This window comes from Pongo pygmaeus, chromosome 4, assembly GCF_028885625.2.
Source record: "Pongo pygmaeus isolate AG05252 chromosome 4, NHGRI_mPonPyg2-v2.0_pri, whole genome shotgun sequence".
Taxonomy (NCBI): Eukaryota; Metazoa; Chordata; class Mammalia; order Primates; family Hominidae; genus Pongo; species Pongo pygmaeus.
In genome coordinates this window covers 136,367,106-136,385,474 of record NC_072377.2, presented here as the reverse complement: position 1 = coordinate 136,385,474, position 18,369 = coordinate 136,367,106, and the positions used below count along the sequence as shown (strand labels likewise).

Genomic DNA, 18,369 nt, shown 5'->3' with positions numbered 1-18,369 from the left:
ACTGTTCAATTCCCACCTATGAGTGAGAACATGCGGTGTTTGGTTTTTTGTTCTTGCGATAGTTTGCTGAGAATGATGGTTTCCAGCTTCATCCATGTCCCTACAAAGGACATGAACTCATCCTTTTTTATGGCTGCATAGTATTCCATGGTGTATATATGCCACATTTTCTTAATCCAGTCTATCATTGTTGGACATTTGGGTTGGTTCCAAGTCTTTGCTATTGTGAATACTGCCGAAATAAACATACGTGTGCATGTGTCTTTATAGCAGCATCATTTATAATCCTTTGGGTATATACTCAGTAATGGGATGGCAGGGTCAAATGGTATTTCTAGTTCTAGATCCCTGAGGAATTGCCACACTGACTTCCACAATGGTTGAACTAGTTTACAGTCCCACCAACAGTGTAAAAGTGTTCCTATTTCTCCACATCCTCTCCAGCACCTGTTGTTTCCTGACTTTTTAACGATCGCCATCCTAACTGGTGTGAGATGGTATCTCATTGTGGTTTTGATTTGCATTTCTCTCATGGCCAGTGATGATGAGCATTTTTTCATGTGTTTTTTGGCTGCACAAATGTCTTCTTTTGAGAAGTGCCTGTTCATATCCTTCGCCCACTTTTTGATGGGGTTGTTTGTGTTTTTCTTGTAAATTTGTTTGAGTTCATTGTAGATTCTGGATATTAGCCCTTTGTCAGATGAGTAGGTTGCAAAAATTTTCTCCCATTCTGTAGGTTGCCTGTTCACTCTGATGGTAGTTTCTTTTGCTGTGCAGAAGCTCTTTAGTTTAATTAGATCCCATTTGTCAATTTTGGCTTTTGTTGCCATTGCTTTTGGTGTTTTAGACATGAAGTCCTTGCCCATGCCTATGTCCTGAATGGTATTGCCTAGGTTTTCTTCTAGGGTTTTTATGGTTTTAGGTCTAACGTTTAAGTCTTTAATCCATCTTGAATTAATTTTTTTATAAGGTGTAAGGAAGGCATCCACTCTTAGCTTTCTACATATGGCTAGCCAGTTTTCCCAGCACCATTTATTAAATAGGGAATCCTTTCCCCATTGCTTGTTTTTCTCAGGTTTGTCAAAGATCAGATAGTTGTAGATATGCAGCATTATTTCTGGGGGCTCTGTTCTGTTCCATTGATCTATATCTCTGTTTTGGTACCAGTACCATGCTGTTTTGGTTACTGTAGCCTTGTAGTATAGTTTGAAGTCAGATAGCGTGATGCCTCCAGCTTTGTTCTTTTGGCTTAGGATTGACTTGGCGATGTGGGCTCTTTTCTGGTTCCATATGAACTTTAAAGTAGTTTTTTCCAATTCTGTGAAGAAAGTCATTGGTAGCTTGATGGGGATGGCATTGAATCTATAAATTACCTGGGGCAGTATGGCCATTTTCACGATATTGATTCTTCCTACCCATGAGCATGGAATGTTCTTCCATTTGTTTGTATCCTCTTTTATTTCATTGAGCAGTGGTTTATAGTTCTCCTTGAAGAGGTCCTTCACGTCCCTTGTAAGTTGGATTCCTAAGTATTTTATTCTCTTTGAAGCAGTTGTGAATGGGAGTTCACTCATGATTTGTCTCTCTGTTTGTCTGTTATTGGTGTATAAGAATGCTTGTGATGTTTGTACATTGATTTTGTATCCTGAGACTTTGCTGAAGTTGCTTATCAGCTTAAGGAGATTTTGGCCTGAGACAATGGGGTTTTCTAGATATACAATCATGTCATCTGCAAACAGGGACAATTTGATTTCCTCTTTTCCTAATTGAATACCCTTTATTTCCTTCTCCTGCCTGATTGCCGTGGCCAGAACTTCCAACACTATGTTGAATAGGAGTGGTGAGAGAGGGCATCCCTGTCTTGTGCCAGTTTTCAAAGGGAATGCTTCCAGTTTTTCCCATTCAGTATGATATTGGCTGTGGGTTTGTCATAGATAGCTTTTATTATTTTGAGATACGTCCCATGAATACCTAATTTATTGAGAGTTTTTAGCATGAAGGGTTGTTGAATTTTGTCAAAGGCCTTTTCTGCATCTATTGAGATAATCATGTGGTATTTGTCTTTGGTTCTGTTTATATGCTGGATTACATTTATTGATTTGCGTATGTTGAACGAGGCTTGCATCCCAGGGATGAAGCCCACTTGATCATGGTGGATAAGCTTTTTGATGTGTTGCTGGACTCGGTTTGCCAGTATTTTATTGAGGATGTTTGCATCAATGTTCATCAAGGATATTGGTCTAAAATTCTCTTTTTTGGTTGTGTCTCTGCCCGGCTTTGGTATCAGGATGATGCTGGCCTCAGAAAATGAGTTAGGGAGGATTCCCTCTTTTTCTATTGATTGGAATAGTTTCAGAACGAATGGTACCAGTTCCTCCTTATACCTCTGGTAGAATTCGGCTGTGAATCCATCTGGTCCTGGACTCTTTTTGGTTGGTAAGCTATTAATTATTGCCTCAATTTCAGAACCTGTTATTGGTCTACACAGAGATTCAACTTCTTCCTGGTTTAGTCTTGGGAGCGTGTATGTGTCCAGGAATTTATCCATTTCTTCTAGATTTTCTAGTTTATTTGTGTAGAGGTGTTTGTAGTATTCTCTGATGGTAGTTTGTATTTCTGTGGGATCGGTGGTGATATCCCCTTTATCATTTTTTGTTGCATCTATTTGATTCTTCTCTCTTTTTTTTTTATTGGTCTTGCTAGCGGTCTATCAATTTTGTTGATCCTTTCAAAAAACCAGCTCCTGGATTCATTAATTTTATGAAGGGTTTTCTGTGTCTCTATTTCCTTCAGTTCTGCTCTGATTTTAGTTATTTCTTGCCTTCTGCTAGCTTTTGAATGTGTTTGCTCTTGCTTTTCTAGTTCTTTTAATTGTGATGTTAGGGTGTCAATTTTGGATCTTTCCTGCTTTCTCTTGTGGGCATTTAGTGCTATAAATTTCCCTCTACACACTGCTTTGAATGTGTCCCAGAGATTCTGGTACATTGTGTCTTTGTTCTCATTGTTTTAAAGAACACCTTTATTTCTGCCTTCATTTCGTTATGTACCCAGTAGTCATTCAGGAGCAGGTTGTTCAGTTTCCATGTAGTTGAGCGGTTTTGAGTGAGTTTCTTAATCCTGAGTTCTAGTTTGATTGCACTGTGGTCTGAGAGACAGTTTGTTATAATTTCTGATCTTTTACATTTGCTGAGGAGAGCTTTACTTCCAACTATGTGGTCAATTTTGGAATAGGTGTGGTGTGGTGCTGAAAAAAATGTATATTCTGTTGATTTGGGGTGGAGAGTTCTGTAGATGTCTATTAGGTCTGCTTGGTGCAGAGCTGGGTTCAATTCCTGGGTATCCTTGTTAACTTTCTGTCGTGTTGATCTGTCTAATGTTGACAGTGGGGTGTTAAAGTCTCCCATTATTATTGTGTGGGAGTCTAAGTCTCTTTGTAGGTCACTCAGGACTTGCTTTATGAATCTGGGTGCTCCTGTATTGGGTGCATATATATTTAGGATAGTTAGCTCTTCTCATTGAATTGATCCCTTTATCGTTGTGTAATGGCCTTCTTTGTCTCTTTTGATCTTTGTTGGTTTAAAGTCTGTTTTATCAGAGACTAGGATTGCAACCCCTGCCTTTTTTTGTTTTCCATTTGCGTGGTAGATCTTCCTCCATCCTTTTATTTTGAGCCTATGTGTGTCTCTGCATGTGAGATGGGTTTCCTGAATACAGCACACTGATGGGTCTTGGCTCTTTATCCAGTTTGCCAGTCTGTGTCTTTTAATTGGAGCATTTAGTCCATTTACATTTAAAGTTAATATTGTTATGTGTGAATTTGATCCTGTCATTATGATGTTAGCTGGTTATTTTGCTCGTTAGTTGATGCAGTGTGGCGATTCCTCAGGGATCTAGAACTAGAAATACCATTTGACCCTGCCATCCCATAACTGGCTATATACCCAAAGGACTATAAATCATGCTGCTATAAAGACACATGCACATGTATGTTTATTGCGGCACTATTCACAATAGCAAAGACTTGGAACCAACCGAAATGTCCAACAATGATAGACTGGATTAAGAAAATATGGCACATATACACCATGGAATACTATGCAGCCATAAAAAAGGATGAGTTCATGTCCTTTGTAGGGACATGGATGAAATTGGAAATCATCATTCTCAGTAAACTATCACAAGGACCAGAAACCAAACACCACATGTTCTCACTCATAGGTGGGAATTGAACAATGAGAACACATGGACACAGGAAGGGGAACATCACACTCTGGGGACTGTTGTGGGGTGGGGGGAAGGGGGAGGGATAGCATTAGGAGATATAGCTAATGCTAAATGACGAGTTAATGGGTGCAGCACACCAACATGGCACATGTATACGTATGTAACTAACCTGCACATTGTGCACATGTACCCTAAAACTTAAAAGTATAAAAAAAAAAAAGATTCTGAACATAGAGATACAAATTTTCAGTTAAACTCTCATCTAAAAGTCAAGTTTCCATCTTCCCACTATAGATCTGCTTTTTTGTTAAATGACGAGTTCATGGGTGCAGCACACCAACATGGCACATGTATACATATGTAACTAACCTGCATGTTGTGTACATGTACCCTAAAACTTAAAGTATAATAAAAATAAATAAATAAAAAAAAAAAAAGAAAGCAATAGCAGGTAGAACAGTTTAGTTCTGCTGCCTCAGTCCCCAAAACCTGCATTGATAAGAACTAGTCTTTTATTAACTAATATTTTTTGAAAAGACTATAAATATGTACTGATTGGGAAGATTTAGAAATATATATATATATATATATATATTTTAACAAATCTAAGAAAAAATGTAGGGAAGCTATATACTTACAGCTACGTACAAGCTGTTGTTTTAAAATTGGACTGATAGTTGACAATTATGTTAAATGAGACCTCTGGGAAGCAGATACTCAGACAGTATAAAGAGTTCAAACATCAGGGGGTAATGACTAAGGAAGGAAGGCAGGGAAGAAGCAGGATTATGCAGGGATAGCCTTAGTCTTCAATGCAGATCTGACAGAAGCTCTCAACAATGGGGAGTTCTGGAGCAAAGATTGTCTATTATGAAAGTCTTGTGTTGGGCTGTTATGCCCAGACATTGGCTGGGGGCTGCTTGAAAAGATGGCGGCCTCAGCATGAAAGCTGAAGCATACTCTAAAGATGTACTTGGGGGCTATCAGCTAACTACACTCCTTGCACTGGAACAGCTGGTTCTTTGTTCAAAGAAACCTGAGCAGAGGACCTTCAGGACTGCCACAGTGATGATGATAATAGTTATCATTGAGTAGCTCCTACTCTCCAGACACCATAGGTTCTCTTTACATATATTATTTGTAACCCTTGCATCACAGTCCCTAGAAATAGAATAACCTTCATTGTTCAAATGTGAAAATTAAATATGGCTAGTAAGTTAGAGGCTGATGTGTTCATTTTATTGTAAATATACCCATAAACATTTCTGACAAAAATTTTCCTAATAAACTATTCCAGATTATGTCTTGTACCAACAATCAGTTTAAAAGCTTTTAAGCCAGAAGGGAAAGAAAGGGTGAAAGTAAGATTCCAGACTTGACATCTTACAAGAGACACCTATTCAAAAAGAACATTTATCAGAAGGATATGGTTGCTTCATGGAGTCTAAAGGCTGAAAAGGCAGCTGATTTCTAGAAATAAAGCTGCCTGTCTCTGTCTGTTTGACTCTCTATCACTCTTACTTTCTACTCTACCTTTCTACCGGTTTCTTTGCTTTTGCTATCCTGGATTTTCTCTCTCTCGCAGTCTCAAGCTCTGTCTCTTTTCCTTGGTCTCTGTCTTGATCTCTCTCACTGTCCTTCTCTGTCTCTCTCTCTCTCAATCTCTGCTCACAATCTATGTTGGTCTCTGTCTTCTCTGTCTTTCTCTTTTTTCCTCTCTCCTTCTCTTGGTCTTCCTCTTTTTCTCTCCTTCTTTGTCTTTTGCTTTTCATTCTTCCTCTCCTACCTCCTCTCCTCTTGTCTACCTCTTCCTTCATCTCCTCTCCATTCCCCTCTTCTCCCTTCCTCCCTCTCTCTCTTTTGGCCTGTCCCTTCCTCGCTTTCTGTCACTTTCTTTAGGTCTTGTATCTTGTCTGTTTCTCTCCTCACTCTGTCTTTTACTCTTTCTTGCTTTGTCTACCTGTCTGTCTGTCTGCCTCTTTGTATCTTCAAGAAGTAGAAAATGAGCCTACATCCTACTTTATAATTTCTTTAACTTTGATGTTCCATAAATGAAAGTATCTATATACATTTAACGTTATATATTTTAAACCAATTATGCTTGCTACATATATTTCACAGCTCCAGAAATAACTTATAATCTCTTTCCACGAAAAGTACAATAATATACTAAGAATTAAATGCTGAAAGTAAAATACCTTTCTTAGTAGTTAACAAAGATAACTGAAGCTCCATTGCCTAACTCAACACTCTAATTAGCTTTTCTTTCTAAATTAATAGTAATTTCAACCAAGGTATTCATTTCAACCAAGGTATTCTCATATAGTTGCTATGCCATATAGAGTTCTCTTGGACGTTGTTTGATCTAGCTCAAGTGAGAAAATTCTTTAGTTTCCTGTGAAGTGGTTTAAAATTTAATGAACAGATTAAGGATTTTCTTAGTACTGTACATTATGATCTAGTCAACTAACTTTAAATTGTAGTTTTACTGTACTAAAATAGTTTATTTCTTTCTGCTATTCAATCCCTGTTTTATAAAAACATTTATAGAAAACAAATTCCAGTACTCCTGGTAAGAAAAACAGAGGCCTTTTAACAAGTACTCCATCTTCAGAGACTGCTGGTTTTGTGGTAAGTATTAGCATTTGGCACTTGTAGTATCTGTTTTCTGGCTCCTCCTCTCCCCATTCTTCTATTTTTCTCATATCAGGGGAATATTGCCTATGGAGAATAATATCTGTGTTTTTCTGTTGCTTAAGCACACTTTCAATGAAAGTACTCTGTATACTACTATACATGCCAGAGAGAAGGAAAAATTAGAGTACTGCAGCAACAACCAGGATTCTTCCGTTTTTTCCTTTCAGTTTTAAAAATTGTGGTGAAATATATATAACATAATATTTAGAATTTTAACCATTTTTAAGTGTACAGTTGAAGTATATTCATTCACATCATTATGCAACCATCACCACTATTCATCTCTAGAACTTTTTTCATCTTGCAAAACTGAAATTCCATATGCATTAAACAGTAACTTCCTGCTCCTCCCTACCCCACCCCTGGAAACCACCATTTTACTTTCTGTTTCTATTAATTTGACTACTCTAGGTACCTCATACAAGTGGAACCATACAGTATTTGTCCTTTGTGACTAGTTTATGTCACTTAGCATGGCATCTTCAGATTCATCTATGTTACAGCATGCATCAGAATTTTATTTTTAAGGATGAATTGATACTCCATTTTATGTATATGACACATTTTGTTTATCCATTCATCTATTGATGGACAATTGGGTTGCTTCCGCCTTTTGACAATTGTGAATAATGCTGCTATGAACATGGGTGTACAAATATATGTTTGAGTCCCTGCTTTCAATTCTTTTGGGTATGTATCTAGAAGTGGAATTGCTAGAGCATATTGGATATTATCCAGGAGATATTGTTGTAATTCAATTTTTCTTTTTGAGGAACCACCACACTGTTTTCCTTAGTAGCTGTACCATTTTACATTCCCACTAGCAAAATGCACAAGGGTTCCAGTTTCTCTACTTCCTTGCCAGCACTTGTTATTTTCTTTTTTGTAATAGTCATTCTTATGGATGTGAGGTGGTATCTCATTGTGGTTTTGATTTGTATTTCCCTAATAAGGATGACGTCGAGCATCTTTTAATGTGTTAATTAGCTATTTGTATATCTTATTTGGGAAAATATCTATTCAAGTCCTTTGTTTATTTTTGAATTTTTAATTGTTGAGTTGTAGGAGTTCTTCATATATCTGGGATATTAACCCATTACCCAACATATGATTTACAAATAATTTGCCCCCTTCCATGGGTTGCCTTTTCACTGTGTTGATAGTGTCCTTTGATGCACAAATGTTTTTTATTTTGTCATAGTAAAATTTGTCTTTTTCTTTTCTCACCTGTTCTTTTGATGTCATATCCAAGAAATCATTATCAAATCCAATGTCATCAAGTCTTCAGTCAAATATCCAATGTTCCTCTTCAGTGTCAGCAATCCTCACAGAGGTCCATGCAGCAGCTTACATAGCAGTGTGGGGACTGCTCAGGCACAAGGAGATGAAATCCAGTATCTTTTTTAACAGCACTTATGCATAACATCCGTGGTCTCCACAAAGGCCATGTGTAATTACAATGTCCCTGCACTCAGGGAAACCCAAAATATTTTAGCTTTTATAGTGCAGTATTTATTTATTTATAGTGCATTTATAGTTCCTCCTAGAGATACATTTTTCCAATCAGACATTATTTTTACCATAAGCAGTGTTACCTAGTAACACAGTTGACATTCTTACACTTATCAGGTTCCTAGGGGAAAGGAGTTACAGATTTAACCAAGAGATGCTCATGATGGGAGAAAGGATTTTGTTAGTACTCTGCTCACAGTCTTTCCAGTGGCCCAAAAATCAATACTTTTTCCAGAAAATGAGTGTCTCATTTTTTATTCATTCTTGGTTGATATTTGGAGTTAAAATGTATTGATGAATAATAAATGTACCAAAATGATTTTTTTCGTGGCAAAACTAATTTAGTGACTATTTTACAAATATCAACATATTTTTAAAATTGAGGTACAATGTACATTTTATAAAACTCAGTATACTAAAGTGTATAATTCAGTGGTTTTTAGCATAATTACAAACTGTGCAGCTATCATCACGATCCTATTTAAGAACATTTTCATCACCCTATTCATTAATAGTCAGCCCTCATCCCCCCATCCCACCCTCCAGTCCCAAGAAACTACTGATTTAGTTTCTGTCTCTATAGGTTTGCTCTTTCTGAGTATTTCATATAAATGAGATCATATAACATGTGGCGTTTTGTGCCTGGTTTCTTTCACTTAGCATGATGTTTTAAAAATTCATCTATGTTATAGCAGGTATCAGTACTGCATTCCTTTTTTATGACCAATGTATTAGTCTGTTTCCACACTGCTATAAAGACATACCCAAGACTGGGTAACTTATAAAGAAAAGAGGTTTAATTGGCTCACAGTTCCGCATGGGTGGGGAGGCCTCAGGAAACTTACAATCATGGCGGAAGGGGAAGAGGCCTGTCTTACATGGCAACAGAGGAGAGAGAGCATGGAAGAGCAGGGAAAACTACCTTATAAAACCATCATATCTCAGGAGAACTCAGTCATTATCATCAGAACAGTATGGAGAAAACCACCCCCCTGATTCAATCACCTCCCACAGGGTCCCTCCCTCGACCTATGGGGATTATGGGGATTACAATTCAAGGTGAGATTTGGGTAGAGACACAGCCAAACCAAATCAACTGAATTATACTCCATTATATACATATACCATATTTTGTTTATCAATTCCATTTATGGGCATTTATTTCCATTTATTATCTATTATGAATAATACTGTTATGAACATTTGTTGACAAGTGTTTCTTAAACATGTGTTTTCAGTTGTCTTAACTATATACAGTCATCCCTCAGTATCCATGGGGAATTGGTTCCAGGACTTCTCAAAGATACCAAAATATGTGGATGCTAAAGTTCCTGATATAAAATGGCATAGTATTGTTTTTTTGCATATAACCTACGTGCATACTGCACACCTTAAATCATCTCTAAATCAATCAGTCATCTTTTCTGGAAATTTTTAATTTGGTACAGAAATGTGTGATGATTTCAGTAACCTGATAGAGAAATGGATATGGCACTTAGGAGAGAGTTCTATGTTAGAGATAGTGATTTAAAAATCTCTGGTGTATCATAGCAAACAAAAATTCCTAATTAAAAAATTACTTTAAAGTGAAAGAATGTTATAACCCATTTTACAGATTGATTTGTCTCTAAACATGCATCTTTTGAAGAGTTATTTCCAAATGTCAGTAATTACGTTTATTCAGATGAAATTGTTCCTGTGTCAAGTTTACAGGAAAATGCTTTCAACTTTTCTTTAATTACTTGAAAATCATTGCTTTTGCAATGTTTAACTTCTACAAAAGAATAATGTATTCTTTTATAGATTGATTTGTCCTCAGTGCAAAAAGCATCTTTTGAAGAACTATTTCCAAATGTCAGCAATTATGTTAATTCAAATGAAATTGTTCCTGTGTCAAGTTTGCAGGAAAATTCTTCAAATGAGGTAGTATTTTCCATTTTTCCTTCAATTACTAAAGGAAATAATTACTGTTACATTAGATACTTTGTATATGAGGTGCTATAAGAAATCTCTTAACTCATGAGAAATATAATTTGCAAATATTTTCTCCTATTCTGCGGGTTGCCTTTTTACACTTTGGTTAGGGTACTTGATGCTCAAAATTTTATATTTTTTATGAAGTACAGTTTGTCTATTTTTCTTTTGTTGCTCATTCCTTTGGTGTCCTGTGCCAGAAATCACAGCCAAATCAAATGTCTAAAGCTTTTTGCCTTTTCTCTTCTTTTCTTTCTTTTTTTGACAGAGTCTCACTCTGTCCTGTATGCTGGAGTGCCAGGGTGCAATCAAGGCTCACAGACTCACTGCAGCCTTGACTTCCAGGATTTAGGTGATTCTCTCATCTCAGCCTCTCAAGTAGCTAGGACTGAAGGCGTACACCACCATGCCCAGCTAATGTTTTGTATTTTTTGTAGAGACTTGGTTTTGTTATAGTGCCCAGGCTATTGCCCTGTATTTTCTTCAAATTTTTTTTTTGTTTTAGGTCTTGTATTTAGGTCATTGATCCATTTTGAGTTAATTTTTGTGTATGGTATTAGGTAAGGGTCCAACTTCATTCTTTTGCATGTAGATATCCAGTTTTCTCAGCATCATTTGTTGAAGAAATCGTCCTTTCCCCCGTTGAATGGTCTGGCCCCCTTGCCAAAAATCATTTAACCATATATGTGAGGGTTTATTCCTGGGTTCTCTATTCCATTGATCTATATGTCTGTCTTTATGTTAGTACCATATGGCTTTGATTACTGTAGCTTCGTTCATTTTGAAATCAGGAAGTGTGAGTCCTCCAGCTTTGTTCTTCTTTTTCATTTTTGTTTTTACTATTCAGGATCCCTTGAGATTCCATGTGAATTTTAAAGTGGGTTTTTCTGTTTCTGCAAAAAACATCATTGGAGTTTTGATAGAGATTGAATGGAATCTGTAGATCACCCTAGGTAGTAATGGCATCTTAATGGTATTGCATCTTCCAATCCATAAACATGGGATGTGTTTTAATTTATTTGTGTTTTCTTTAATTTATTTTACCAATGTTTTATAGTTTTCATTGTGTAGGTCTTTGACTTATTTGGTTAATTCCTAAATATTCTTTTGGATGCTATTATGAATTGAACTGTAATTTCTTTTCAAATTGCTTATGTTAGTGTGTAGAAATTCACCTGATTTTTGTGTATTGACTTTGTGTCCTGTTAATTTGCTGAATTCGTTTATTCTAATAATTTTTAATTCAATCTTTAGGGTCTTCCACAGTGATACCATGTTATCTGTGAACAGAGATAATTTTACTTCTTGCTTTACAATTTGGATGCCTTTTATTTCTTTTCCTAATTGCCTAATTGCTCTGGCTAGAACTATCAGTAGTATGTTGAAAATGCAGACATCCTTGCCTTTTTCTTCATTTTAGAGGAAAAGCTTTCCATCTTTCACCATTGAATGTGATGTTTACTGTGGGCTTTCATATATGGCTGTATTAGTTCATTTTCACATTGCTATAAAGAAATACCTGAGACTGGGTAATTTATAAAGAAAAGAGTTTTCTTTATATAAAGAAAAGAGTTTTCTTTATATAAAGAAAAGAGGTTGCTTATGGTTCCTCAAGCTGTATAGGAAGCATGATTCTGGCACCTGCTACTGGGGAAGCCTCAAGAAACTTCCAATTATGGTGAAAGGCAAAAGGGGAGCAAGGCATCTGACATGGCCAGAGCAGGAGGAAGAGAGAAAATGGGGAGGTGCCACACATTTTAAACAACAAGATCTCACAATAACTCCCCAACTAGAACAGCAACAAGGGCATGGTGCTAAACAATTAGGGACCACCCCTGTGAAGTACCACTCCCATGATCTGGTCACCTCCCACCAGGGCCCACCTCCAACATTGGGGATTACAATTTCACATGAGATTTGGGCAGGGACACAAATCCAAACCATATCAATGGCTTTTATTTTGTTAAAGTAGTTTCCTTCAATTCCTAGTTTATTGTTTTTATCATAAAATGGTATTGAATTTTGTCAAATGCTTTTTCGGCATCAATTGAGAAGATCACATGTTTTTCCCTTTCATTCTACTATATGTGGTATGTTACAGTGATTGATTTTTTTTAAGTCTTACCAAATTAAGCAGAAACATTGATTGGTTTTTGTATGTTGAACCATCCTTGCATTCCATGAATAAAACCCATTTAGTTGTGGCCTATAATTGTTTTAATATGCTGCTGAATTTGGTTTGCTAGTAATTTGTTGAGGATTTTTGCTTCAGTGTTCTAATGGATATTGGCCTGTAGTTTTCTTTTCATGTATTGTCCAGAAAAGACATTTTGTTTGACTTTGGGTAATGTTGGTCTCATAGAATGAGTTATGAATCATTCCTTTCTCTTCTTGGAAAGTTAGAGAAGTATTGGTATTAGTTCTTTAAATGTTTGGTAGAATTCATCAGGGAAGCCATCAGAATCAGGGCTTTTCCTTGTTGGGATTTTTTTCATTACTGATTCAATCTCCCTACTAGTTCTGTAGATATATTCTGGTTTTCTATTTCTGCATGATTTAGTATTGAGAGGCTTTGTGTTTATAGGTATTTGTTTATTTCATCTAGGTTATCAAATTTGTTGGTATACAATTGTTCATAATACTCTCTTTGTAATTCTCTTTTTGGTAGAATTGGCAGTAATGTCACGACTTTCATTTCTGACTTTAGTAATTTAAGTCTTCTTTCCCTTTTTATTAGTATTTTTTCATTAAAGGTTTGCCAGTTTTGTTGCTATTTTCAAAGAACCAATTTTGGTTTGATTGATTTTCTTTATGTTTTTTCTATTCTCTATTTTGTTTCTGTCTACTCTAATCTTTATTATTTCCATCTTTCTGCTAGCTTTGAGTTTAGATGGTTCTTCTTTTCTAGTTCCTTAAGTTGTAAAGTTAAGTTGTTGATTTGAGACATTTCTTGTTTTTCAATTTAAGCATTTATAGCCATAAATTTCCCTCTTAGCACTGCTTTCACTAAATCCCGTAAGTTTGGATATGTTGTGGTTTTGTTTTCATTTGTCTCTAAGTATTTTCTAATTTCCCCTGTGATTTCTACTTTGGCCCATTGGTGTTTAAGAGTATGTTGTTTAATTTTCACAGTTTGTTGAATTTTTCAGTTTTACAAACTCTGGTTTTTTTTAATGACTTCATTCTATTTTGGTCAGAAAAAATACTTTGTATGATATATATCTTTTAAAATATATTGAGACTTAATTTATGGCCTGATACATGGTCTATCCTGTAAAATATCCCAGTGCACTTGAGAAGAATATATATGCTGTTATTTGAAATATTGTTCTGTATATATGTTACATGTAATTGATTTATTGTGTTAAGTCCCCTATTTTCGTATTCTCTCCTGTCTGGTTATTCTATCAGTTATTGAGATGGAGGTATTGAAGTCTTCAACTATTATTATAGAACTATCTATTTTCCCCTTCAGTTCTGTCAGTTTTTACTTCATATATTTTGATGGTCTGTCATTCACTGTGTAAATGTTTATAATTGTTATATGTTCTTGCTATCTTGAGTCTTTTATTAATATATAATGTTCATCTTTGTCTCTTATAACCTTTTGATTAAAACTTTATCTGATATTATTATAGCTGCCCCTGCTCTCTTTTGTTACTATTTACATGGAGTAGCTTTTCCTGTTCTTTCACTTTTAATTTATTTATGTCTTTGGATATAAAGTGAGTCTCTTGTAAACAACATATAGCATATATTTTTTATCCATTTTGCCAATCCCAGTTTTTCTATGGGAGAATTTAATTCGTTTATTTAAAATACTTACTGATAAGGACAGACTTATTTTTGTCATTTTGCTCATTGTTCTCTATATGCCTTCATCTTTTTTTGTCCTTCACTTTCTACATTACTGTCTTCTTTTGCAGTTAATTGATTTTTTGTAGTGAAATATTTGAATTTATTTCTTATTTCCTTTTGTGTATATTCTATAGCTATTTTCTTTGTGGTTACCAGAGGGATTACCTTTAGCAGTCTAAAGTTATGATACTCTGAGTTTATTTAGCAGTCTAAAGTTATGATACTCTAATTTGAATTTATTTAGCAGTCTAAAGTTATGATACTCTAATTAGAATTTATGGTTAACTTCAATGACATACAAAAACTTTGCCCCTTTACATCTCTGCCTCCACCCCTTTCAGATGATGATGTTAACATTTTTATACATCATGTGCCTTAAAACATAAATTAATAATTTTTTTTGAGATGGAAACTCATTCTATTGCCCAGGCTGAGTGCAGTGGCACGATCATGACTCACTGCAACCTCCACCTCCCAGGCTCAAGCAATCCTCCCAGTTTGGCTTCCTGAGTAGGTGGGACTACAGGCATGCACAACCATGTCCAGCTAATTTTTGTATTTTTTTGTAGAGACAGGGTTTTGTCATGTTTGTCAGGCTGGCCTCCAACTCCTGGGCTTAAGCAATCTGCCTGCAGCTGAGATTACAGGTGTCAGCCACCATGCCAAGTCAATAATACTTTTTAAAACTTCAGTCTTTTAAATTATGAAAATAAAATGTGAGTTACGAACCAATGTTACAATAATACTAGCTCTTATACCAATAATTATTTTTTAAATTTATTAGTCTCTTAAATCATATAGAAAACAAGAAGTAGAGTTATAAACTGTTGTTATAATAATAGTAGCTTTTATAATTGCCCCTTCTATTTGCCTTTATTTAGATCTTCATTTCTTCATACAACTTCAAGGTACTGTCTAGTGTCCTTTCATTTCACCTTGTAGGACTCCCTTAAGCATTTCTTGCAGGGCAAATCTAGTGGTAACTACCTCCCTCAGCTTTGTTTATCTGGGAATGTCTTAATTTCTCCCTCATTTTTGAAGGACAGTTTTGCTGGATGTAGGATATTTGGTTCACAGATATTTTTCTTTTAGCACTTTGAATTTATCAGCCCACTGCCTTCTGGTAGGCAACATTTCTGACAAGAAATCTGTTGATTATCTTATAAAGATCCCTTGTGTGCAACAAGTCACTTCTCTTGTTGCTTTTAGGATTCTTTGTCTTTCTTTCTAAAGTTTGATTATAATAAATGTGGATGTCTTTCGGTTCATCTTACTTGGAGTTTGTTGAGCTTCTTAGATGTTTATATCTTTTATCAAATTTGGAAAATTTCAGTCATTATTTCTTCTAATATTCTCTCTTCCCCCTTTTCTCATTCTTTTCCTTCTGGGACTTTCACAATATATATGTAGGCTTGCTTGATGGTGCCCCGCAGGTCCCTTACACTCTGTTCATTTTTCTTCAATTTTTAAATTTATTTTCTTCAGACTAAATAAATTCGTTGTCCTATTTTCAAGTTATAGATTCTTCTGCCTGCTTAAATATGCCCTTGGATCTTTCTAGTGAATTTTTCCTTTCAGTTATTGTACTTTTAAGCTGTAGATTTTTTTTTCGCTTCTTTTGAGGTTTTCTGTTTTTATTGGTATTTTAATTTTGTTTATACATAGTTTTCTTGACTTTTTTTCACATCTTCCTTTAGTTCTTTGAGCATCTTTTAAAGAGAATTGTTTTAAAGTTTTTGAATACATTTATCATCAGTTCCTTTTTAGAGGCAGTTTCTGCTGATTTTCTTTTCCATTTGAATGTACCGTACTTTTCTGTTTCTTTTATGCCTTTTGATTTTTTTTTGTTAAAAACTGGATGTTTGAATATAATAATGTAGTAAATGTGGAAATGAGTCTCTCCACCCTTCTTAGACTTTGCCATCTTTTTTTTTTTTTTTTTTTTTTAAGACGGAGTCTCCTCTCTCTGTCGCCCAGGCTGGAGTGCAGTGGTGCCATCTCGGCTCACTGCAAGCTCTGCCTCCCGGGTTCATGCCATTCTCCTGCCTCAGCGTCCAGAGTAGCTGGGACTACAGGTGCCCACCACCATGCCTGGCTAATTTTTTGTGTTTTTAGTAGAGACGAGGTTTCACTGTGTTAGCTAGGATGGTCTTGATCTCCTGACCTCATGATCCACCTGCCTCGGCTTCCCAAAGTGCTGGGATTATAGGCGTGAGCCACCACACCCAGCCAACTTTGGCATCTTTTGTAATTGTTTTTGTTTTCATTGTCATAGGCTACTTGTATGGCAAAGGTCAGCTTGAGGTGTAAACTTAAGGTCTTCTTAGGTCTTTTCTGAGGTTTGCATATTTCTCTAGACATGCACAGTCACTGTCTAGCTTTCCTTGTATATGCAGTTGTTTTTTAATGTCTTAGCCATTATTGTGTACCTCCTAAAAGGAGAAAAGAAAAAAATTGAGGAAAAAAAGGGTTCTTGCCTATTAAATCTTCAGGTACTGTTCCCAATATTGTGTAAGCATTAGCACTATTTCTGCTAATCTTTTCAGATAGTTCTTTTACTGGCCTCAGATAGTTTCTTCATAAGCTTGTACTGATCAGTACTCTACTGCATACTGAACAGTGTGCATATTGCTGGAGTTCTCTCTGTATGTAGCTCTCTCCTCTCTGGTATTCCGCCCTATAAACTAAGTCATTTTGGTTTCCCTAGACACTCAGCTGCATCTCCTCAAGTCAGGCAGTCTGCTGGGTACTGCTTAGTTTTCCCTCCCTGTACTGCAGGCTAGAAATTCTCTCAAGGCAGTAAGTTGGGGAAATTGTAAGACTCATATTGTTTGTTTTCCATCTCTTGGAGATTACTGTCCTTCAATGTCTGATGTCCGGTGTCTTGAAAACTGTTGTTTCATATATTTTTTCTGATTTATTTTTGTTGTTTTAGGTGAAAGGATAAGTCTGGAATCATATAGATTGGCTCTGTGTCCTCTCCCAAATCTCTTGTTGAATTGTAATTCCCAGTGTTGGGGGAGAGATCTAGTGGGAGGTGATTGAATCATGGGGGCAGTTTCCCCCTTGCTGTTCTTGTGACAGTGAGTGAATTCTCACGAGATCTAGTTGTTTGAAAGTGTGTGGCACTTCTCCCTTTTCTTTTTCTCCTGTTGCCATGTGAAGATATGCTTGCTTCCACCTCACATTCTGCCATAACCATGTTTCCTGAGGCCTCCCCAGCCATAACTCCTGTACAGCCTGTGGAACTGTGAGTCAATTAAACCTCTTCTCTTTATAAACTACCCAGTCTCAGGTAGTTATTTATAGCAATGTGAGAACAGACTAATACAGAAAATTGATATCAGAGAAATGGGGCATTGCTATAAAGGTACCTGAAAATATGATAGCAACTTTGGAACTGATTAATGGGCAGAGACTGAAACGGTTTGGAGGGCTCAGAAGACAGGAACATGAGGGAAGGTTTGGAACTTCCTGGAGACTTGTTGAATGGTTTTGAACAAAATGCTGATAGTGATATGGACAGAGATGGCCAGGCTGATGAGGTCTCAGATGGAGCTGAGGAACTTATTGGGAACTGGAGTAAAGGTTACTCTTGCTATGCTTTAGTAATTATACTGGCAGCATTGTGCTCCTGCTGTAAAGATCTGTGGAACTTTGAACTTGAGAGAAATAATTTAAGATATCTGGTGGGAGAAATTTTTAAGCAAAGCATTCAAGATGTGGCTTGGCTGCTTCTAACAGCCTATGTTTACATGTGTTCACAAAGAGGTGGTCTGAATTGGAACTTACATTTAAAAAGGAAGAAGAGCATAAAAGTATGGAAAATTTGCAGCCTGACCAGGTGGTAGAAAAGAAGAACCCATTTTCTGATGGGAGACATTCAAGCCAGCTGCAAAAATTTATATAAGTAAAGAGGAGCTGTGTTAATATCCAAGACAATGGGAAAAATACCTACAGAGAATTTCAGAGACCTTCACAACAGCCACTCCCATCACAGGCCTGGAGGCCTGGGAGGGAAAAATGGTTTTCTGGGCTAGGCCCAGGGCCTTGCTGCTCTGTGCAGCCTTGGGACATGGCGCCCTGCATCCCAGCCACTCCAAT

General features: G+C 36.3%; 1 protein-coding gene across 1 annotated transcript in view; it reads left to right on the top strand.

Moving 5' to 3' along the window:
* Positions 1-18,369, top strand: part of MEIKIN (meiotic kinetochore factor) — a 126,479-nt gene that overhangs the window by 65,901 nt on the left and 42,209 nt on the right. Inside the window, exons 10-11 of the mRNA XM_054488162.1 lie at positions 6,775-6,855; positions 10,237-10,356. Of these exons, the coding sequence (XP_054344137.1) occupies positions 6,775-6,855; positions 10,237-10,356 (201 nt within the window). The remainder of the gene's footprint in view (positions 1-6,774; positions 6,856-10,236; positions 10,357-18,369) is intronic.